This window comes from Triturus cristatus, chromosome 10 (assembly GCF_964204655.1).
Source record: "Triturus cristatus chromosome 10, aTriCri1.1, whole genome shotgun sequence".
Lineage (NCBI taxonomy): Eukaryota > Metazoa > Chordata > Amphibia > Caudata > Salamandridae > Triturus > Triturus cristatus.
In genome coordinates, this window is record NC_140593.1 from 1233200658 (window position 1) to 1233225863 (window position 25206).

Sequence of the window (25206 nt, forward strand, 5' to 3'; positions counted from 1 at the left end):
GGTGAGAAGTAGAGTGTATGTGTGTTTGATTTTCTTAGCTCTGCTGGGAGGAGCATTGACTTTCGTGGTGACATGGGCACATTGGTAATTACATTAATTTTACACTCAGAGGAGATATTTCTGTTTAAGACTGTGAGATATATCTGTGCGAGGCTACAAAAATAGGATCTGTTAAAAACAAAAGGGGAAGCTGCATTGTGCCTGTCTTTTACATTTGCATAAACAGTTTATATGCAACTGGACGATAAAGCATGGTAAGTAACACCTTAATACTTTTAGAAGATTCACGGACCCCCAAGCATGCCAGCGGGTTCAATACCAGGGGCGCTGCTCATTCTTACCGCTACAACATGTGAGACTCGGTACAGGGGTATGAGACGCTACACAAATCCAAGTACAGTCCCGGAAGTGCATACACTGCAATCAAAATCCCATTAAAAAGTTGACACACACGACAATGAGATTCAAATGCCTTCTTGGATGAGCTACAGTAAAGCTGGGCTGCATTCGTCACCACCGTGCAAGCTCCCAGATCCCCCCCGTACTGCGCAGTTTACCTTTATCGTGGCGGCGTTCTCATGACCCGCTTCTCTCTCTCCGGGCTACAGACAGTACCAGAGCTCCATCGCCTTACAGTCCTGCAGCCTGCAGACAATCCACCCAAACACTGCACAATCCCACAAGCACATGTCCCACAGGCGGCCTCGTGGCGCTCCAAAACTGGTTGGAGCGAAATGGCCGTGGGGGCAGGCAAACAATGTTTACGGCTGAAGCAAGGCGCGAAAACTCCAAATCCCGGGTGTTTGGATACCGTGGTCCTGGAGAACAAGAATGCGGGACTGCAGGTGTGTATTCTCCGAGAGTGTAGGAGTTTAGTTCGTGGTGTAGAGATAGAAGCGTGGGAGAGTAGGGGGGTAGGTGGGGCACGCAGGCTCGCCGAGGAGTAACAAGCCTTGACTGCGGGATTGCAGGTTCAAAAGGTGCAAAAATACTGATAACAGGGGTGTTTGCAGTACAAAATGTCAGGCTCCTAACAGAACCGGAGCGAAGGTCAGAGACGCACCGTAGCGGCCGAAGCTAGAAGCTGAAGTAGAAAGCACGGCAAGGCGAGCTCACTGACGCTTCTTGTGCTCGGCGTTCAGCTCCTGCTCTCTGGCTTCTTATACGTGCGCTCTCCTCTGAGCTCTCCTAATCCGACCCTCTTGCCGTTGTTTACTGAAATCCGCTGACTAAACTGAATAGTTGGTTGCTCGGAGACAGCACTAGGCAACCAGCCTGAACAAGCGCGGCGCGGTCCCGAAAGAGGATCTCTTGTCTTTATGGGGCCATGTGTTTAAACACATGACCCCATAAAGATAAGAAACCTTTCACGGCAGAAGGAAAGCAGGCGAGCCCGTCCAAGTGGGCCGTCTGAAAAGCCAAAGGGAGGCAACATGGAAAGCTCTTTTCCAATGGCTGGCCACAGTTTATCATAAACGGTGACGCCGGCCAATGGAAAAGAGGGGCGGGGCTTAAAGCCCTTTACTGAAGCTACTTAAAAACATGGAATCTCCCCGAGCGAGCTCCGCATGTGTGCAGCAACGCTTGCCGAGACCTAAAAACTATCTTCACTTTACGGGTGGTGCACCACTCCATGTCTTGGGCTCACTAATTAATTGGTGCAGCAAGTGCAGTAGCAACAGGCCTAAAAGTTGTCAGAACTCCTCTAACCACATAATATTGCTATATTTGACTGCTAAACAGGCAGTCACAATTGCAGTTCAAAGGGACTTGATTTGAATGGTGCAGTGACACCGTGGCCAAACACTCTAAGGACCCCACTAAACCCAGATTATTGCTAAATGTAAATCTAAACATGCAATCACAGTTACCTTGCAAACAACAGGGTCATAGTTTCATTGGTGCAGCAAGTGCAGTGACACCAGGTACAAAAGTTCGAGGCACCTCACTAAACACCTCAAATCGATCTATTTTACTACTAAGCAGGCAGTCACAAGTGCAGTTACCTTGCAGACAACAGGGTCGTGATTTAAATGGTGCAGCAGCACCAGTCCCAAAAGTTGTCAGAACTGCACTAAAGGCCTAATATTGCTATATTTTACTACTATACAGGCAGTCACAAGGGCAGTTATCTTACAGGCAATAGAGTCATGATTTGAATGGTGCACCCAAGAAATAAAGAAACAAGATATACTATGGATTAAAAAGCAGTTTCTTACCAGAGCCCAAAGCGAGAGGGAAGAAGAGGAAATTCAAAAGTCTGTGGATAGGGCTTACATTCCACTGACAACGGACTCTGGTATGGAGCTCTATCTGAGTGTGGTGACTCAATCTCACCACCTTTTTCGACTAATTCTTTTACATTGGCTGTTAGCAGAACCTCAAGGTTATCATGACATGGGGAATGAGAGGCCATATTCTTGTGATAATTTCTCAACCCAAGACATTACTCATTTTATCTTTTTTTTGTGACCATTTTAGTATCTTGAGGCAATGCTACATTTTACCATTACTCAGAGGGACAGGATTTATGCAGGTGAAGCCAGCCATGAGTTATCTGCAAATGTTGCAAACCAATGTAGTATGTTTTAATGTGGCTCGTTTTTTGTCAGGTGCGCTAAGAATAAGGAAACGTTGCTGGGCTGCTGAAGGGGGGCGGATCCTCTTTTGATGCGTACATTGTCCTATTTGTGATACAGTGTGCTTAGGTTATTTTAAGTCTATTTATGTATCCAATCCAGCTTGTGTTTATGGTCTCATTGTTCCTTTTAAAAGGCTGGTTTTGAAATCTCATGTTGCAAATGCTGATAAAATAGTAGGCCTCGAGATAGCGAGAAAAAACCCTGATGTTTCCACACACATACTTATTTCTTTTAAAATGTTTTAGGATGGATTTTAGGAATGAGTTTTAAGTCTGTTTAAATTATGTCAACTTGAGATTTTAGTTGCACTGAGAATAATATCACATTTTTAAGAATACTGTATAAACTGTAAAATTACATTTTATTTCCCTATTTTACATTTTGTAGAAAGCAGTTGCTTTTTATAAACTGGTGAATGCTGTTTTATGTCTTTGCTTTTATGGATTTGTATTAATCCGAATAAAGATATTGAATGAACGATTTGAATGGTGCTGCAGGTGCAGTGGCACCAGGTCCAAAAGTTGTCAGAACTCCTCTAAATACATAATATTGCTATTACATCAATGAATTATAATATTTCCCTCTTTTATTTCTGTAAATTCTGCTGTTACTTACCCGCACTATACCACCAGTAACCGCACAATACATTGCCTTTTTGTATGTAAACAAGTCATAACACTTTAACAGACTTTCTATAACTTATATTGTACAGCTACTCAGCAAGCTACAGCTTACAACAAAAAACAACGTATTAATCACATAGGCAAAACCTAATGCATTTACCAATGCTTGTTATTTGCAAGCTATCGATTAGAGCGGAGTAGTCCGCAGCATGAAAGGCGACTCTAAGCTTAAGCTGTACTCCGATGCAGGATTCTCCGCTATCTCTGTGATGACTCCTTATCTGAAGCAAGTTTGCTTGTATTGAGGTTATTCTTGGCAGCGTGGTCTTCAAGTTATGACTTGGCCAAGCGTTCTGGTGTTGTCCTGCCTTCAGAAAGGGAGCAGTGTCACTGGCTTGAATTTATATCCTCTATCTTTTGAGGGTTTAGAGTATTGGCTTTTGATGTACCCTATCTTCAGGAATTCTGTAAGACCTCTTTTGATAGGTGGTGGTTTATAATTTCGATCCAGTGAGTTATTGTGTCATGGTTGTAGTTCAGAAAGCTGGGAGGGCACTGTCTGCATGAAAAGAGTGAGTTTCATTTTTATAGTTTTTACAAGGGATTTAGGTTTCAACTCGTCTGTGAGGGAAGGAGGAATTGGTCGCATCGTTCTGAATGCTATTCTTTAACTGCTGAGTTTAAATGGAGAAGAATTTTGCAAAGTTTGCGCAGGTTCTAAGCGACAAGGAAACTTGGTGACTGGACCATCTGCAGGCTGTCAAATATGGTCTTAATACTGGTCATGTATTTGATATGATGCTAACTTTACCAACACTATCTGTATTATTGTTGGATGCATCACATGTATATCAATCTGTTAGCATTTTTAGGTGTAGCTTAATGGCGGTGTCCATTCAAATTAGCACTGTCAGTTTTATTATTTTTGGTGTATTTGGACACCATACTTTTCTCACTATCAGTCGCTCCAAGATCAATAATTGATCGAATCCTATTTTTGCCAGAGATTTCAGTTATCCTCTCTTCTACTTGTAAGCATCCCAGTCCTTATGGACTTGTATGCTTGCATATTGGTTTTTTTAGCTACAATTATCTGGGTAGCTAATCCCTCTAAAATAATGTTTATTTTCATAAATTCACTCTGTGTACTCTAAAACATTTATTGAATCTGTTTTCTGTCTTATACGATCATTTTATGGTTGGAGAGTTTGCTATACAAAGCAATCCAATGCTGGGGATGGAGTGCAGCCACTCTCATTCTTGTGTAGGTTTTCTGTATTTGAGGCAACCCCCCCCCCCCCCCCACCCCCCCCCCCCCCTCCCTTTCCCCATTATATTATTTGGTCTCTACTCTACTCATTTCGGGTACCGTCTTGAAGTCTATTTTTCTGCAAGGTTGCGATTGTGCAATGTTATTGAGCACTAATGGGACAATTAATAGGTCAAGTATAGCAGCGGGCCCAACTTGCGTCATTATAGTCTTTGGCCAATTCCATGCCCTTGATAGTGGAGCTCCCAAGATCCTGCTCAATGTAGACGCCCTCTGGTGATTTGAGCGCTATATCAAATGTAATTAACATGACAAATTAATTCACAGATGTGAAATATTACCAGTAACAATTCAGGCGATGACCTATTTAATCTACAGTTTCCAACCATTCAGAACGATAGGTCACCAGGCTTCTTCTGTTTAGCACTACAAACTATCTTCACTTGCACATTTATGCAGTGGTGTTTTATGTGCTTGAATTGTATTGTAATTGCATTTGTATAGCGCTAACTACCCTTGACGAGGCGTTGAAGTGCTTTTTTTGGCGAGTAGCAGACTACTCCGGGACCCATAAAGGATTAGTGTTAAATTAGTATAGTGAAACATGCAAGTAAATTTTTAGTGGTGGATAACAGTCAGTTATTTGGATTCAGAAGGATAGAAGAGGAAAAAAGCTTTGTATTTATATTGCGCTTGTTACCTCGATGGGGTGTTGAAGCATGCTACTCCGGAACCCCTAAAGGATTAGTGGTGAATTAGTATGGTGAAATATGAAAGTAATTTGAGTGGTGGATATTAGTCCATTTATTTGGAGTGAGAAGGATAGTGGAGGGATAGAAGGTGAAGAAAGGTTTGCTTTCATATAGCACCTGTTACCCTTAACGGGTGTTGAAGCGCTTTTCTGGCGAGTAGCACGCTACTCAGGACCCCATAAAGGAATAGTGTTGAAAATTAGTATAGTGAAATATGAAGTAATTTGAGTTTCGTTGTGAAATTAATTTTATGAATCGATCACTCTTTAGGAGCAGTGTTTCCACAAAACCTTTTGGCTGGCTGTAATCTATGCCACTAAAACCTAAGCGATCTATATTTTGCTCTGAAGTTTTAGGATTCACATGTGGTAGATGGTTGTTAAGGAACATTTTGTAACTGATTTATAGTACTTCAGATATTATACAGAGGCTGAGCGTTTCACAATTTGCTTACAAGACAGGAGAAACTTCTATCTAACACACCCCCCCCTCCTCCTCCTCCTCCTCCTCCTCCTCCTCCTCCTCCTCCTCCTCCTCCTCCTCCTCCTCCTCCTCCTCCTCCTCCTCCTCCTCCTCCTCCTCCTCCTCCTCCTCCTCCTCCTCCTCCTCCTCCTCCTCCTCCTCCTCCTCCTCCTCCTCCTCCTCCTCCTCCTCCTCCTCCTCCTCCTCCTCCTCCTCCTCCTCCTCCTTCTCCTCCTCCTCCTCCTTCTCCTCCTTCTCCGTCTCCGTCTCCGTCTCCGTCTCCATCTCCATCTCCATCTCCATCTCCATCTCCATCTCCGTGGAGAGTAGCAAGTAAAGAGTTCTTGAAGCTAAAGGGGGGCAGTGCCATGCAGGGCTTTATGCATCATGCAAAGCGCCTTAAACCTCACCCTTTCGGTCACTGGCGGCCAATGCAGCTCCTGAATTTTCCTAGAAACCGAGCAGAATTTTGCTTACTTTAAAAGAAGACAAGCTGGAGCTGCGTTATTTTGTAATGATTGCAACTTGGATTGGGAGCGTTTTTTTTATCCCTAAATAGAGGGCATTACAATAGTCGATCCTGGAATGGATAAGGGAAACCACAACCATCGTATGAAGGTCAACCGCAATAAAAGGAAACCCCTTTTTAAGCAGCTTGATTGTGCAGGAAGAAGTTATACGTTTAATCTGCTCTGAAAAATACAGATGTTCATCAATAATAATACCTAGGTTTTAAACCTTTTGGATAGGGACCGGTAGTAGGCCAAAGTCCTAAGGCCACAAAGAAATGTTCCAAGCTGCTATGTTCGTCCGAAACAAAATCACCCCTGTTTTCTCGGAGTTCAATATTAGAAAATTATTCCTTATCCTTATAGATCCTTCATATATTTCAACTTATTTATGAATAATTGTAGTGATGCGTACTTCTACAAATTTATGTTTATAATTCGGAAATTAGTATAGAAAATATGTACGATAAAGTTGAAATTTACTGGTTAGTTGTGATATTTGTCTTTCAACGCATTTTTGTTTTTTAAATGCTTTCTGTAATGCCAAAGTAGTATGGATAGTTGAGGGATGTGAGCCATGCGGCAATATAGAGAATGTGTTATTAGTTACACCGTATATACCTTAATCTTTTTAACTCTAATTTCCACTGCATTTCTTCGGGAGGGGGATATTTTAGAGTCCCTGCTGGTCTCCTGCAATACTGTGTGAAAGCGGTGAAGTAGAAATAATTGTAGTTTGACAAAAATGAAAGTGAAAAGTGTGTGGCACTCGGAGCATCTTGGCTCTGGTTATCGAAGTTGCTACTTGTAAAGGCCGGCTATGGTGTGGAACAGAAAAGGTTGGATAACATTCTACACTGCACCAGCTAAGGGTGGAAATTAATCCTAATGATAATGTTGTCCGTAATATTCCTCTTCTCTTTTATATGCGCATATTGTGATGTTCCCTAAGGAGAAGGAGCCAGTGGCCTGGGCGGGCTTATTAAGAACTCTTGGGCAGTAGCTATGCACCTTGGATCATTTCATATGGGTTTACCGGAGTCACTTGTTTACCAGGCTGGTAAAGTGATTTCTCTGAACAGTCTTGTCAAGATTTTTCTGTATGGTGTGTTATTGCAGCTGGGACTAGACACCATAACATTATCTAAACCTTTGAGGGTGGATTTCATGGCAAACGTTTGTATACAAAACCCGATGTATCTGAGCCTTTCTAATATGAATATTATACTCTCCGAAGAGCTGGGACTTGCAGTATTCATCCATTGTGATCCTGTGTTCAGTGAAATTCTTGTTTCAGTTCTGTGCACTTCTTAGTCCAAGTATACAAGCCCTCTGGTGAGGCATCAGAGGAGATGCTTTTGTCTATTGCTTCTCATCTGACTGCTGCCTACTTGCCTCTCACCCTTACACCACCGTAAGAGCCACTACTTGCTTCCCCTTTAGCATTGGTGGAGCCTTGTTACTTACACTTCTCCTTCTCCAGGAGGGTAATCCAGCATCTAGAAGTATCTCTTCCTGTGGGAAAGTCAAGGCCCTATTCTGCTGTCCGCCTTTTCTCTCTGAGCACATTTAGGTGCAACAAGACCCACTAGAGCGGTGAGCCAATGTCAGAGCGCAGCTCACCAATAGTCCTGACCAGCTCCATCCACTAAAGACAATCTTTTATTTTGGTTCTGCTAATTACTTTGACTGATTCGTGATTTCTACCCTATGCCCTGTTGACCTGTTTCTGAACTGTCTCCTGGTTTCTCCACTGCAATACCTTTGCCGGTTTCGGGACTGCTTTCTGTACTACAGTTCCTATGCCGGTTTCTGGGCGGCCTATTTATTTATTATTTATTTATTTACTTCATTTGTAAAGCGCTCTGTCACCTAACAGGCATTCTGGCGCTAGCAAACTCAGAGTACAGTGTAAAAATGTGCCTCCTGCAGTCCAGCACCCTTACTGCTCTTCGGGTGATGGGTGTTGGCTACTTGCCGTCTGTAATGGTTATTTATCTGCCTCTTACTCTATCCTGTCGCGGTATCCTTGGACTTTAGGTGCAGTGTCAGGTGATGGGGTGGACACCCTGCAGTTTGTGCTGGTTGTATTCATCTACCTCTGTCCTAGCTTGGTATTCTTGGACTTGGTCTGCAGTGTCTGGTGATGGGGTGGACACCCTGCAGTCTCTGATGGTTGTGTTCATCTGCCTCTCACTCTGTCTTAGCTGGGTATCCTTGAACTTGGTCTGCTGTGTTCGGTGATGGGGTGGACACCCTTCAGTCGGTGGTTGTTGTGTTCATCTACCTCTCTGTCCTAGCTGGGTATCCTTGGACTGAGGGCAGTGTCTGGTGATGAGGTGGACACCCTCGCATCTGTAATGGTTGTTTGTCTGCCTCTTACTGTATCCTGTCTGGGTATTCTTGGACTTGGTCTGCAGTGTCTGGTGATGGGGTGGATACCCTGCAGTCTCTGATGGTTGTGTTCATCTGCCTCTCACTCTATCTTAGCTGGGTATCCTTGAACTTGGTCTGCTGTGTTCGGTGATGGGGTGGACACCCTGCAGTTTGTGGTAGTGTTTAGCTACCTCTCGCTCTGTCCTAGCTGGGTGTCCTTGGATTTTGAGTAAAGTGTCCCGGTGATGGAGTGGAGACCTTGTAGTCTGAGATGGCTGTATTTGTTTCCTTCATCTCTCTGTGCTCGCCTTCTACATTTGTGAATGCCAAGTTCATGTGACGGAAGCCTACTTTCCTTGCCAACATCACTATTCATGGCACCAAACGGTGGAACCTCATTATAACGTCAGAAGGAACCACTGTTTCAAGCAGTGAAACAGGAGGATAAGTTTGCATTCTGTACCTTCAAGTGACCACAAGGAGTATTGTGTGATGGTACACACTCTTGCTGCTGTCATCACTGATGTCCCCTGTGAGAAATTTCCATTATGGCTGCCTGGATTCGGCCAGCGTGCTTGTCCTTTCTGTACAGCGTTTGCGTTGAAGCCTCTTCCTGCATTTTCACGGGATGACCTCCAGGTCTAGTTGATGGCTTCACTTATTACAGAGCAATTGGAGTTGCTTGTTTGGGAGGCAGCCATCTAGGTAAATAGCCGGATGCTGAAGGAATGGTCTATGAGTGTGGGCTGTTCCGGTAACTCACCCGATACTTTTTTTTTTTGGGAGACTTGTGGTTGTTGATCAGATACTGGTTGATCCACGAAACACCATCTTGGAAAATTATCGAATCTGGAGGATTGGATAAAAGACATGCCTAATAGCACAGGACACTTCAGTTGGTTTTTACTTATGGCTTGACTGTAAATGTGTTGTGGGACCTTATGTGATCAACTGAAAAGAGCTTTAATAAGCCCTGCTGAGACGGGGACTTTTACTTCACCAAAATGTGGGATCTCCTGAGTGCAGATTGTGATTGTACAGAAATGATGTGCTTCCCCTGAGAAAGAGTGCCTGTATTGCATTTTTCCTGTTTGGAAAACGTATGCTTAACACAGCAAAACTGACTTGGTTATTTGACAGTCCATTGACCAAGACTACAGGCTTTATCTGTTTATTATAAAGGGTTGTGAAAAAGGCAGTAGGCCGGACTTATTTATTGTGAAAACTCATATGTTAAAGCCAACAGGTGTTCTAGAGACTGATTCCTAAAGGCTGTAGATTGGCATTTTGTGTCAAAGAATCTTACAGATTGCCATAGTAGCCAAAAGTGTTGGTTACACCTGTGACAAACCCTCAGGGTCGAGGATTTGCGCTTTGAGAATCCTCGTCCTCTATTTTAGGAAAAGTTGCATATTGTTTTGCCGGCTGAAACGTTGTACATAGGAGGCCTGGCAGTGGTTTTATGTGAAATGGGTGGTGTTTAGGTGACAAGGTTGTATATAAGGACATATATGGTCTTGATGTAAGTGGCAGCTGGGGGAGTGGATGGTAGGAAACTATAGTTAGAGATTTGTAGCTTATAGGTTATGATGGAATTGTAAGTGGGTAGTCGGGGATAGAAGATAGTGATTGTGTGGTGGGGAGCAGCATGGGCTCAACTCTTTGCTGCCACAGTGTACACAGTTGGGCCAGGGGACGGATGGTGAAGGGAGAGAAGGCAGAATTTGCTTGGTTGAGGGTGAGCTGCTGTAGCATGTGGTTGTGTTGGGTATGGGTGGTTGTGTATGTATTTTTATCGTTGAAGGCGATTTTGGTGTGGAAGTGGTGTGTGGTGTAGATGCTGATGTGAAGATTTAGGTAGTGCTTTGGACTTGTGATAAACAGGTTGTTGGCTGTGGGTTGTGTTATAATTGATTTAATTTGATAGTCTGGGTGTATGGTGGGTCCATGGATTGTAGGTGGTGGTGTAGGGATACTTCTATCGCTCCCCCAGGTTTCATCCGGTCATATGTGGTCAGTGTCAATGGTCCTTTAAACAAATCCATATGCATGCTTGCATGTTCTAATGCTCACCAGAGCAGGCCCGACGGTGATGCCTAGTGCAACGTCTTGTCCATAGCTTCCTTTTGAGTCACTGGCCAAATGAAGGGTTAGAGTGAAGAAAAGGCAGGTCTTTGAAAGGCAAGATAAACTCACAAAGTGTCATAGCATGAAACAGCAAGCGTTAGCAAAGCCCTTAGGTCTCACCTTCCGGTCCTGTAGGCTTTGCTAATGGTTTCTAGGTAGAGGTTCTGGTAGCATATGTGGTTGGTTGACGGTTGGACCTGTGGGTGCGAGGCTTACTCTGCCTATGGAAGTGGGTGCACATTTGCTCTTTGCAGCTCACATGGAAGGCATGATGCAGGGCTGGTGTGGTAAGGGGTAAAGGGTCGAGGTTTGGCTTTGGTCTGAAGGGATTAGTGGGAGCTAAGGGCCAAAGAGATGTCTTGCACAAGAGGAGCCAGCTCTTTGTCTGTTTGGTCCAGGTAACTAGAGATTGTTTAGTGCATATTTTATGTAGTTTTGGGAGACCTTGTGTTGGGCATGAGTTGGGGCAAAGAGCATAGAGATGCACTTGTACATCAGGGATTGTTGGGGCCAGGGGCCTTTAATGGGAGGCGATAGGCCTAGAGCAGTGGGTGCAGGAGCTGGTACTTGGTTATGAGGTATCTGTTTTCAGATCATCGTGTCAAAGTTGAAGCCTCCAAAGACCACAAAGGGGGGAATCTGATTGTGTTTGGGTTCCCCGAGTGTTTCTCTTGTGCTGAGGGGCACAGCAGGGTGGAGCTGGAAAAGTGTGACGGTATTAATGCAGTGTGTTATGTACATGGATCGGGGGTTAGAGAGGGGGTGAAGGGAAGTTTTTTTACATTTTTTATTTTTTAATAAGAAGACCGCCACTGCCACTCTGTTGGTGGGTAAAGGAGGTGTCTTAAAGGTACAGGGCAGCTCACTACAGTTAAGTAAAGCAGAGGGGAGTGGTAACTTGGGGATTCACCGGCATCTAGCCTAGTTTCAAAGGGGGTGTTTGTTGTAAAGGTGATGGGGTTAGTCGCATTTGGAGGATTTTAAGGTTGTTTTTTTGGCAGGTGGGGGTGAGGAGGTAGCAGGTGATGTGGATGTTTGGGATCTCTTGCGGGGCAGGGAGTCAAGTGGCCAGGGACGATGGGACGGAAGAGGGAGGACGAGGGTAAGGTTGGTTGAGTGGCTAGAGGGGTGGTAAGTGGTAGCAGTCATGTTATGGACTCGCCGCCCTAGGACATTGTGTGCTAAGCCTGACTTTGAGCACGGAGCTGTGTAGATTAGTTAAGGACATTGAAATGCTGTGTAGCAAGATGCGGTGAGGATATCAATCGCTTACCGTGCTAAGGAGTATAAACACCAAAGTGTTTGCGTGAAAGGTTGTGATGGTTTTCTGTATGATGCAAAACTAAAAATGGCATTTTCGCTCGAGCGTCCTGGGCAGGGCAGAATTCATGCTTCTGCTTTGAAGCATGGTGGAGAGACCGAAAACCAGGAGCCCAAATGACAGGCCAGGCCAAGCCACTACTCAGACGTTGAGCCCACCTGAGGTCTGGGTTTGCACCTGTGCTTCTGAGTCTAGGGGGTGGCAGGGAGCTGCACACCTGCTGGAAAGGCCTCTCAGGTGAGCAGTCTTTAAAAGTCCGTAATCAGACACAGAGGGATACTGTTCAGGGAAGGAAGTTTAACCAGATAATCTTGAAATGTGCCCTGTGCAGAGAGTTCTGTTTCCTTTCAAGCTTAATGCAGTGTTTGTTTGGACTTGGCCAGGCCGCCCATGCGATGACGAGCGCTTTGTCTGCCCTTTAAACTCTTCCAAGAATTACTTTCCACGTGATCTTCTGGCGTCTTCCAACTCATGACATCCGTGAACTGGGCTCTGTAGGATCTAATACCTTTACTTTGAGCGTGCATAAAACCTGCTTAACCTCAGGAGCTGAGGTCTGTGCTCCACACACACACGTGTGTGCTCTTTGTGCAAACAGTATACTACAGCACTGCCCGTGCGAGGACTATAGACCCCCACTCCTGCAGTGCATGCCCTTGGGGAGTACTGTCACTGTTTAGGGTCCTCATACGTCCAGTAGGACGGAAGTGCTCAAGGGTACAGAGACTTTTCCTTTTAGAGGGGGGGTCTGTCAGTGACACAGAGCCTCTCATTTAGGAAAGGCTTGGTTGACCTGAACAACTGCCTGCGTGCAAGTGTTCCCACTCTGGAAGAAGTGAGTAAAGCCCATGCGGATCAGGAACCAATTTACAAGTGCTTGTGGTCCCAAAACACAGCTTCAACTTAGGGCTCATGACAGCTCCTACCTCTGACTAGCAAAGTCCAGCAGTCTGGTGCCCCCAATGTCATTCATCCACTCGCAGCTCCTGACAGCGCCTTCCGCTGACTAGCAATGTCCAGCACTCCTGTGCCGGTGGTCCCAATGTCCTTTATCCACTCGCAGCTCATGACAGCACCTACCGCTGACTAGCAAAGTCCAGCAGTCCGGTGCCGGTGGTCCCAATGTCCTTCATCTACTTGCAGCTCATGACAGCGCCTACCTCTGACTAGCAAAGTCCAGCAGTCCGATGTCGGTGGTCCCAATGTCCTTCATCCACTCGCAGCTCATGACAGCGCCTACCGCTGACTAGCAAAGTCCAGCAGTCCGGTGCCGGTGGTCCCAATGTCCTTCATCCACTCGCAGCTCATGACAGCGCCTACCGCTGACTAGCAAAGTTCAGCAGTCCGGTGCCGGTGGTCTCAATGTCCTTCATCTACTTGCAGCTCATGACAGCGCCTAACTCTGACTGGCAGAGAGGAGTGGGCAGGTGCTGACTATCTCTTTACGGACCTCATGACTGCTCATACCTATCACTAGCAGAGACCCTGAGAAAGTGCTAATACTCACAATGCACTACATACATATGCAAATCCGTATGGGGGAATACTTCTGACTAGTAGAAACCAGGGGCTGTTGATCATAATGATCCTCTTCTCCACTTCCAACACAATGCTGACTCAAAGATTGCAGAATGAAGGCTCGAAAGCACAGGCAGTGGGTTAGGACTAAATTGGAATGGTCTTTGCAGCCAGTATGAATCTGTGTTTCTAGCCTGTTGTGCCACACTCAAAAGTTTCATAGACCATCTGGTGAACAATAGTAAATAATCTGTAGACCATCTAGATCACCTCTGCGTTGGCTCCCAGTTGAGAAGCAAATTCTCTGTAAACTACGTTTTATCGCATTTAAATATCTGCCCCATTTGGTCTTCTGGACTGGTTGTGTCTACTTTCCAGTTGCCTACAAAAAGGGGCAAGAAATTCTCTCTATTGGCAGCCAAGGGATGGTGGAGTCTGCCTAGGGGAGCGAGATCAGATTATTGCCTAGAACATTTAAAAAAATGAAAACCTATATTTTCTAAAAGAACAAAAATTATTTCATTTTGGCTACGGGACATTATGTAACTGTAGTTTAGTTGTGTAGTCTTGTAGTATTCTGGAAGACTGGATTGGCCTATAAACTGGACATCAGCTGTCCGTCTCAGCCTATATTTGCAGTATGACAGTATTTAGTGGTTGTAATTGATTTGTAGGAAAATCTCTTTACAGCTTTGTAGAGCGTTTTCTGTCTTTCTAACACACCTATTTTCTGTTGCAGACTGGAGCCAAGATCTTTCTGTAATGGCCGAACAAGTGTGGGGGAAATCTGAGCAGCATTGAAGCCTGTGATGTGCCTGAGATAAGAACAGGAAGAAACTCTTCAGCTCAAACACCAAGTGGTGTATAATGGCGACTGACTCTGGAGAGCCGGCCAGCACTGAGGACTCTGACAAACCAGATGAAGCCTCGCTGCCAAGCAGGCTCCCATCCAAAGGCATGCCAATAACTGCTGAGCAGGCGACTGAAGACCAGGACCGCATCTCTGCTGCTCGTGAGGTCACTGAGAAGAAGCGCTTTTTCCGCAAGAGTGTCGACCTTGCTGAAGAGGACAGTGTGGTCGAGGCATCGCCAAAGGATGATAAGGACCAAGAGGCCACCCAGAAGGCTGATGGCCTTCTGGCTAGTGTGGAGGCTGGAGGCCTGGAGGAGAAGACGGAGTCCAGCACCAAGGTCCTATCGGAAGCAGAAAAGGACTCTCTTAGGCAGAAGAATGAAAAAGAGCTAGAGGAAGAGGCAGAAATGAAGGCTGTTGCTACATCTCCTGGTGGCCGCTTCTTGAAATTTGACATAGAGCTTGGTCGTGGGGCCTTCAAAACCGTCTTTAAAGGGCTGGACACTGAAACCTGGGTGGAAGTCGCCTGGTGTGAACTGCAGGTCAGTCCCAGCCGGGTCTAGTTTGAGTATGTTATGGACGTAGTGTCTATGGGTGATTGCCTCCTATTCTAGGCCCTTTTCCCATACAATTCTACTGGGTTCCTGAAATAAAGAATATTCCAGAGAACTGTGGCTTGTAGGTATGCTTCCAGGTAAAAATGACCCAGGATGATTTCTGCATTGTATGTTACTTCTGATCCAGCTTCTGTTTTCTTTGAAATCAGATCTTAAACTCCAAACGTTTACTGTTCTCCCCACACAAACCTCTCCACCTGCACACTTCCATCCTTACAGAGGCTCTGCATGCTATAAATATACCAGGATGAATCCGCATCATAGGATTTTCATTGATAGCCATGAATGCTAGTACACGTCTCCCTGTGTTGGGTGGATGCCAGAATGAAAACTACAAAATGTACACATGGCATTATTTAATGGCTATAACCACACAATACCATTTCTGGGGCTACTTTTTCCGAAATATTTTGAAGCTTTTGGACTCTGTTAAATGAATAATACAACACTGCAGCATACACCTTACTTTTGCTCCTTGGAGAAATCATTGAAACATGAAGAATAAGCATTGGCAAAGCAAATAGGTCTCACCCATGCAGGAGCTATCGGCTCTGACAATGTCTTTTAGCCATGTTGCAGAGTAGCGTTGCTGTTATGCAGCATGGCTAAAAGTTAGAAGAAAAGTGGTATGAGGCGGTCAGCACTGGCTGTGCAATAGCGCTTTTTTCTTATTGCAGGGTTGGGGAGGCAACAAACAACGGGAGTATGGGAGGGAAGAAGCAACACGGACAACAGGTGGGTGGGAGGCTAGAAGCAACAAATAGGAATGGGAGGGAAGACGAAAAATGGAAGAAGCAATACAGAGAACAAGAAAGAGATAGCAGCAACACAGACAAGAAGGAAGAAGCAGCAGCACGGGCAACAAGGAAGAAGCAGCAACACTGACAACTAGGAAGAAGAAAGAAAAATACTACCTTAGTTGCACCGAAAGCAGCAGAAGGACACTGACGATGATGAAGCAACCAGTACTTGGTCCATGTTCCATACGAAAGAAGGGGAAGTGAAGCCTGCATGCACTGGCCAATTAGGAGGCTGCAAATAAGAGTGACAATAGAGCCAACGAATGGCAAGCAATGAGAGGGCTCTAAGCCCTTTATAGTATACAATATGTCTCACAAGCAGCAGCGCCTAAACGCTGTCTTTTGCAAGACCTAAATATGGAAGAAAATGCAGACAAATAGGCAGCTTTTTAAATTAGACTGAAAAGGCACACTTCTACAACCAGTAGCTTCCATATACCAGCTTACCTTCAGCTGGCAGTTGCCTCACAGTTGATTTTCTTTTTTCCTCCTGGTCCATTTGAGTGGATCTTTGAAAACCATTAGGGTTTTTATCACTCTGTTTTCAAGACACACTTTTTCTTAGATTCCAGTTCATTTTTCATTATTTATTTTAGTTTGCTAAGTTTTTAAACCTGATTTCCAAACTTTTAGGTGGATTTTTCCAGCAGAAGTCTCATGTTTTACCATTTGTGTAGTGTCCGTCTGTGGGAGAAAAATTCAAAGGTCCAGCCTGACCCTGGCCGGCAAAAGTCCTTCTAGGCTCGGGCAGCTTAATTGGGTGTCCTCGGGCCAGAACGACAAAAGATTGATATCGAACTCCAGGCGGCAGAGAGCCCCCTCTATAACTAGACATACTCTTCTTCAGAAGAGCTCAGCTGATGGCCAGACCTCGAGAGAGCCCTTGGTCTCCAGTGCTGATCGGATGGGGCTCTTACGGAGATCCGATGCTTGAGGGTGTCTCTGCTGTTCATTTCGGCTCATCCGAGGTCCAATATGCAGAGTATGTCCAGTTTCTGAGGATGGGTTAGGCCCTTGTTTGGATTCCTGGCTCTACCCGAACCCATCTTCGAGGATAAACCCATCCGTTGGCCCTCCAGCAGTCTGCTGTTGAGGAAGCTGACGCTTGGCCTCTGGTGACCATGAGATCTCACTCCGGCGAGCTGTGGAGTGACGTATTTTCCACATTGGTTTCTTTGGCCACACAGTTCTTAGCCTGGGATGTTTGCAGCATTAAGTAGGAGACACTATCTCTGTTGTCTGGGTTTCATGCAGGTTACGAACCTCAAATTTTGAAAAAGTGCCCTTGCTAACGCCCAACACTAGAAGTGGTTGTTTAATATCCTGTCTATGCCAGTGTTCCTTTCTACCACTAACCACACCCAAAGGACTCTGAAAATCTAGGCCGCTAACACAAGAAAAGTTGCCAAGTTAATAAAAGAAAACTTTAATCTTCTAGCTCCTTTCTGGCACTCGCTAATCAGAGACTCTTTACAGCAGGATCTGATCCCAACAGCCTCAACATTGAACAATTTTCACCAAGTCTAAACAAGGCCAATGCTAATACAGAAATTCTTGACCAGTCTAGATCCATAAGTAACTCCCTTTGGCTTGGCAAAGTCGTTAGAAAGGCATAGCTTTCCAACTCAGTTAATACATAAACATTAACATGCTACTTTATTCCACGTTTTCATGATGTAGTGCAAACACAGCACAGCAACAGTAAATGTCCACAACTACATCCTACGAATGCTAGATAATGGCAGACCCACGCCTGTTAATTGTTTTAGTCTTATTGACGTCCTTCAAAACAGTCGATCAGGCTATTCTATTTAAAACACTGGAATGCAAATTGGGCCTAAGAAATTCAGTGCTCAGCTGCTTCAAATCATTCCTTACATTCCCATTTGGTAAAAATAGGAAGCTTCACCTCCAGGCTTTAACAGGATATCTTTGGTTTTGCACAATGCTCGATCTTATCTTCATTTCTCTCCATCTTTTGCGTGGAACCCGTAGGCCAGTTACTGGAAAACACTGGCATCAAACTCCCTCAATATGTAGACGATACCCTACCCTACTTGAAACTCTCCACGTTCAGCAACATCACATCTCTCGAAAGTGGCATAGGTAAAGCTATATATACCTGGGTGACTAACCACTCTCAAAGACTAATCCACAGTAACCAGAGTTTCTGTTTTTATCCCAAAAATCCAACATGAGGTTTGAGCCAGCTGAAATACCAGTGTTAATATATAGGCTATAGACTCTTCCCTGCTACAACTGCTAAATTGCTTGGCTTTCTCATTGACGGTACTCTCATATTCATACCACACTTCAAAATGGGGGTTCTGATGGGCAGGCCCGGCGGCCAACACCACAAACGTCTGTGCACTGCTGAAGAGTGCCGGCGTTGGCTGGCTGGGTGAATGGTTGTAACATATTACTTTGTTAAACCCTAGAAATGTGTTGAAAACGTGGTTTAGTGCTTCAGGCTTAACCTCTTCTTATCCACCAGAGAATGAAAAGAAGAAGATTGAATTGTTGGGTAAAAAACTATGCTCCAGTTCCTCAACCGCGCTGAGGGTAGGTGCACTACTCCGCTGCTAAAATAGGGAACTGTGGGACTTGATGAACTGTCGCTGAGGGAGTTAGAGGGTGTTTTAAAGGCGTCCTTCAGGAAGGCATGACTGCTTCTAACCAAACTATTGGCACGGTTAAGGATGCAGCTGATCTGTCAGAAATAGATATTGATCTTGGGATTTCCATTGAACACAACTCTAGGCTGAAGCTCCTCTCCCTTTTTCCTCGAGCTCAACAAAAAACATAGAACTTTCCTTTCTCTCAGTTTTCCCTCTTTGGCTTCCATGTGGATGTACTAGGAGTTCCGAAAGGTCTAGTTTAAGAGATTTGGAAAATCCCTGCTTCAAACATGTATTCACATTTGGAGAAAAAAAAACACACCAACCTCCTATGGCTGTGGGTAAGATTCTTCTTACGAGCAGCAACTTTCTCTCTCTGCCACCACTGTGCAGCGTCCCAGTCAGAGGTAACACTTCAACCATGTTTTCCTCCTGGCAAGAGATAATGAATGACAACTGAGTGCTGTTTTTGAAAAATCGGATTAGAAAACCAGATTCAGCTTAACCCGATTCCGTTCTTCTCCACCTTCCTTCTCCCCAAAGAAACAAAAACAACTACACTTGAAACATCTTATCCAACAAGACTTTATTGAACAAGAGCACTGGAGAAAGACTCCCCCGTCTCAGAGAAACAAAAGATGTATTCTTGTTATTTCATAGTCCTGAAGAAAAGTCCAAAGTTAGTTATTTGTCCCATCCTGATCCTAAATGTGCCAGCAAATGGGTGAAGGAGACGATTTAGATGTTGGCCCTACATCAATTTTTTCCCTATCTTCACAAAGGAGTTTAGATGTAATCTATGGTCCTGCAAGATGGCTATTTTCACAAAACGTGATTTTCAGAATACATGAGAAAATCCTCAGATTCAAAGTAGGTCACAATCCGTTTCAAATCCTTCCTTTCCGATTCTGGTCCCCCCTAAAAGTATTAAACAACTGTGACAATAGTAGCAGCATCACCGAGAAAGAAGGGGGTGCTACTCGTCCTTGCACCACTGACTTGTAAAGCCAGGTATGCATCAAAGCGTCAGCAGGAAAGGAACAACGTTGCAGCTGCCCTCACTGATGGAGATTTAGGAGCCACAATAGACTTGCTCCTAGTAAGAGCATCTCCTTTGGATAAAAGACTGTTATTCTTATGTGTGAAAACTGTTTATCTGAAATTAACCACAGCTCCATCTGAGAGGTGTCCTCTGTTCTGGGAAGTATGGCCTCGTGCATCTTTCTAATGCTAGACTGTATATGCGTCCACTTCAGGAATGCCTGAATGCTGTTGGGAGCAGACAATCCCTGTTGAACAACTTCCAGAGTGATGGTGCAGGAGAACAAACATGTTGGAGGGAGTACAGTTCCAGTAGGATCCAACACGATTACCACAGATGCCTTGCTAGATAGCTTTAGAGATATTTCAGCTCAGGGTAGATGGTCCTTTATGGAGAAACTACCCCATTAATCTGGAATTGAGAGCTGTCCATCTAGTCGTTTCTTCCATGTGTAACAACTTAGATGGTGCTCATTCTAATGGACAACGCTACCAACATCCATTATATTAACCAGGGGTGGGGGGTGAGATCCAGGGTGTGGCTAAAGGAAGTGTTACAAATCTGGACTGAGCAGTACCGAGAAACCTCTCCATGACTGATACTTTAGGTCCTTCTGATGCTCTCACAGAAAAGGAACAGACAAGTTGTGTGCCTGTCGCTGAGAAGCTAAAAACAAGGAACTTGCCATTAAAAAGAGCGCATGCTTTGAGAAACCAGTTAGGGACTTCTCAGTCAGGAGAGTGAAAATACCAACAGTACCTAGCTGAGAAGAAGGACAGGACTTGTGCGAAAAAGCATATTTTCTACACCGAACATCACTACTAGACTTCTGTAACTATCTGGACAAGTCCACTTCGACTGGGCACAATGTATACATGACCTAGGAGTGGTTTTGGAAACACAGGAAGCAAAAGTGTGTTCTTCAGCGGAGAGACTGTTGTCAACGACAAGTGTCTCATTCCTATAAAGACAAACCATCGCACACCAAGACAGATGTCATTCCTTCTAGAATCGATGAGGTGTTTTCCTGGTCCCACATACTTTCCTCCGCAAGGAGCCATTACAACATTGTCTGAAAGTCCACTGGTGCCAGTATTCCAGCAAACTCATACTATCAAATCACATTGAATAAACGTTACAATATTGATAATTTCTAAGTAACAATATAGGGGTGGTCCCAGGGTGTTAGGACTATTCCACAATAAATTCTGTGGAGAGTCCTTCAAGCGTTTTCACGTTATTCCTGCTTTTGATCATTATCTTTGACAATAATAGAAGAGGTAGACATTTCACACAGTAAAGATCGGTGCAATGCTAGTGACATAGATGTTGAATACCCGCCCAAAACTTGTACTTTCTTCTTATGGAGTTTGAGGGAAGCCAGACATTTTCAAATATAGACATTTAACTATGTATATCTTTCCCATTACATAAATATTCAATATTTTCCCCCACTAAATATTAATTGGGGGGTAATCATCCATCCAAATGTGTGTAATCGCTAATCTAGCCAGCTGTAGAAGGTGGAAAATGTACTTACTAATCGGTATAATAGGTATATATTATTCTCCTATGGATTCCTAAAAAGCAAATCGAAAGGGAGGAGTGGGAGAATGATCCTGCTTATATTTGTAATCTTTGACTGTATCGCCTTCACATAGGATTGTATATAGATGCAAGATCACTACATGTGAGGAAGCGTAGCACTCTCGCTGTAGCCTTTCCTTCATGTAGCTGATGTTTCAAACATGGCCTTCAATCAAGGAGGAGACCGGTTCTATCTAGTCATAATTCTGTACGCAAATGGATGACTTAGTCACCGTAGCCAAGACTTTAATGCCTGTGTCCACTGTCTCAATTCCTAGATCTCTTTCCTAATTTTGCCACATATTGGTTTGTGCCAGTTCTAAATTGCTTTTATGGTAGCCGAGTGGATGACGACCAGCCGCCTGAAACTGAACTCGGACAAGACGGAGGTCCTCATCCTGGGCTCCTCACCCTCCGCCTGGGACGACTCCTGGTGGCCTCCCGCCCTGGGCACCGCACCCAAACCGACAGACCATGCACGCAACCTGGGCTTCCTCCTGGACTCCTCCCTCTCCATGACCAGGCAAGTCAACAACGTCTCCTCGGCGTGCTTCAACATCCTACGCATGCTACGGAAGATCTTCTGGTGGATCCCCACCGAGACCAGGAAGACCGTCACCCAGGCCCTCGTCACCAGCCGACTGGACTACGGCAACGCCCTCTACGCCGGTACCACCGCCAAGCTCCAGAAGAGACTCCAGCGGATCCAGAACGCCTCAGCCAGACTCATCCTCGACATCCCACGAACCAGCCACATCTCCGGACATCTGAGAGACCTTCACTGGCTCCCCGTCAACAAAAGAATCACCTTCCGCCTCCTCACCCACGCACACAAAGCCCTACACGACCAAGGCCCGAGCTACCTCAACAGCCGAGTCAACTTCCACGCTCCCAAACGCCACCTCCGATCAGCCAACCACGCCCTCGCCGCCGTCCCCCGCATCCGAAGAGCGACTACAGGAGGAAGGTCCTTCTCCTACCTGGCTGCCAAGACCTGGAACTCCCTCCCGACCGACCTGCGCCTGACCCAAGGCCACCTCTCCTTCAGGAAGAAGCTGAAGACCTGGCTGTTCGAGCAGTAGCGGCTCCCCCCCCCCCCCCCCCCCCCCAGCGCCTTGAGACCCTACGGGTATGTAGCGCGCTTTACAAGTGTCACTGATTGATTGATTGATGTTGCGACCATCTGTCTCCTATCTTCATACCTTTAACTACTTAACGGAATTATAACGTAACTATTTTTGGAAAGTGTCTCACCGTCAGGGACGATCCCCAAGGATCCGACGTGCCCTCTCCTCGTCCACCTCGCCGCTCTTCACCAGGATCGAGCCAACCGAGCCGGACGTGAGGCGCTCTCCAGATATCCAGATATACAACGTTTTCCTCACTGCTCCCTTGCAGGATCAGGCCTTCTGACGAGAACGTAGTGCGACTCCAACCAGCCTGACTTGAGGCGATCTCTGCAGATCCGACGATTTCCTCTCCGCTCCCATCCAGGACCAAGCCCACCAGGATCTAGCCCTCCGAACAGGGACATGGAGGGACGCTTCCATCCAAGATCAAGCCCACCGGACCTAGCCCTTAGGACTCGAGGTGAGCTGTGACTCAATGGGCCCACGGTGGCAACCAACTCGGTCCACCTTTACTAGGGCTATGAACTCCTTCTGGCTTTCCGCTTTTAGGGAGTCATAAAACTCTGCCAGCCACTGTGGCCTCCCGCCCTTGAATAGCGCACTACCACCGCGCAGCCCTTGTCTTCTCGGGCCTCCAGGACGGACGTGTGATGCCGCCTCATCTTTTCCCCCCACACCCCCCAGCGAATAGACTCACGATCGGTCTACCAGTGGACTCTCCGTTCCTTTGCTTGTAGTGTTTTCTCCTTTGGGAGCCGACACACCTCTACATGTTCTCCACTTCCCCCCACAGTGCAGACGCTGGGATGGGTCCAATGTTGGCGATTGTCCTGGTCCCTCATTGCTGGGGTTGCTGGTCTCCTGTTGCCTCCCCGTTGTCATTGGGGAGCCTTATAAAATAGAATAACAAACCTTTACCGGAACCCCTGGGACCGGACCAGCGCTCATCCTCTGCGCAGCCCACGCCCTCCCCTGACCTCCCGCTGCCTCGTTTGCCCTTCTGCTGAACCTGCCCTCTGATCGAAGTTCAATTACCTCAATTGCGTTGCAGCCATTTCCGACCGAATTCTGTTCCCCAAGATGGCGAGGACCCTCCTATACCTGCCCCACAAGATGGCGAAAGACGGTGCCCGTAAATTGATGATGACATGGTGAGTCGCTTCTATCCCTTTCCGGATGACCCCTGGCTCCTTTTGCCCGAAATTCGTTCCCCCTACTAGGCTCACCCGTGATGGCAATATGTTGACCCAGTAATTCGCAGTTGGTCTACACTGCCATGCCAGATGGAGGAAGGTCGCCCAGGAGGCCCCGTATCTCCAGCAGCGGTCGTCCTCACGCAGCCCCATCTTATGTAATTGGATGGGTGTACGATAAAGGCGATGCATATACTTGAAGTGGATGAGACGGAGATGGTAATTTGGTGACTGCAGCTCAATCAGTCCACAGCTAAGTTCCCATTGCTTGTCTGTGATTCCCTACTCCAGGTCCTCCTCCCAGGCCCTGCTAGCGGTTGGAATGATGATTGGATATCTTTTCTGAGCGCCGTTATAAATACGAGAAATTAATTTCCTCCTTGATACCATCACTAATATGTTTTCCAGCGCTGGCAATGTTGGTGGCGGCTCAGGAAATGTGGGGAATTTCTTTTTGCATGATGCCCGGAGTTGGAAGTATGTTATCCAGCGCTGAAGGTGGTGTGGGGTCGCACATTTGTGATAGTGTGAGAAAAATATCTGCGGGATAGAGATCGCCTCCTTTCTTTGTTATGCTTGGACGTGCATTGATGTGTTCTGGGCTCTAGGTGTGGCGGGAGTAATGTATTGTTGGGGAGTGGCATGTCCAATTGTGCCCGTTTGCGGAGGCCCTTGCCCATCTTAAAACTTGTACAGTGTCAATTTCATGGCGAGGGCGCTTGTATGTGTGGAATAGTGCTGTGGACAAAGGGAAGGGCCCCGCCCTATCTATTTCTTTTGCAGCGTACGGTTGAAATGGTGTGGGGTGCACCCAAAAATGCAAGTATTGCCCATGTGCACTGTACACGTATAGGAGAAAATCGAGTGCTGCCATGCCGCCCTGCGCTTGGGGGAGTGTCAATACTTCCCAGGAGATCCTGGGCTGTCTCCCAGCCCACACCAACCCAATCATGAGTGACGCGAGTCGGTTAAAAAACTGCATCATGAGTGGTAAGGGAATGTTTACGAAAAGGTATAAAAGTTACGGTAATATAATCATCTTGGCCACTGCTATGCGGCCGGCCAGAGACAATGGAAGAGTCTTCCATCTTTTGACTCTCTCTTCAATCCAGTCCACCACTCTGCCATAATTGGTCGTCCACAGTTCCTGCAAATCATCACTAAACCAGATGCCCAGATAGCGGACCGGTCCAGATGCCCAGAGTAATGGATAATCCGTCACGAAAGCCTGGGTTCCGGGTGGAAGTTGCAAGATTACTGACTTTACCCAATTTATATTCACCCCGGAGAGTTCGCCATATTGTACAACCTCACGTGTCATGGGCGACAGGTTTTCTTTGGGGTTTACCATGTACAAAATGATGTCCGCATCCATCGACACGGTGAGAGCCCTGGTTGTAAAGCCTATCCCCCTGTTTGTGTGCTGCTGCCGCAGGTGAGCCGCCAGCGGTTCGGTCGCGAGTAATAGGGGCGATAGGGGGCAGCCTTGTCTGGTGCCCCGTGTGATATCTATGGGCTCCGAGATCAATCCATTGACTCTGAGCCGTACAGTGGGTTTCGAGTAAAGAAGCTGAATTTGGCAGATAAAAAGGGGACTCCGGTCTAGGCGTCTTAGCAACGGGAAGAGGAACGCCCATTCCAAAGAATCAAACGCCTTGGTGGCGTCCAAAAGGGCTGCAATGGCGGATACATGTTGGGCAAGGTAGTGCAGCAGCCCGAATAGCGCCCTTAAATTGTGGGGAATTGATCTTCCAGGCACGAAGCCT

At 46.0% G+C, this 25206-nt stretch overlaps 1 protein-coding gene across 2 annotated transcripts in view; it reads left to right on the forward strand.

The window, feature by feature from the left end:
- The window catches only part of WNK3 (WNK lysine deficient protein kinase 3), a 1041636-nt gene that overhangs the window by 61011 nt on the left and 955419 nt on the right, over positions 1 to 25206 (forward strand). For both annotated transcript variants that reach the window (XM_085629857.1, XM_085629858.1), the window contains exon 2: positions 14340 to 14995. In XM_085629857.1, coding sequence (XP_085485983.1) covers positions 14468 to 14995 — 528 coding nt within the window. In that variant the 5' untranslated portion in view covers positions 14340 to 14467. The remainder of the gene's footprint in view (positions 1 to 14339; positions 14996 to 25206) is intronic.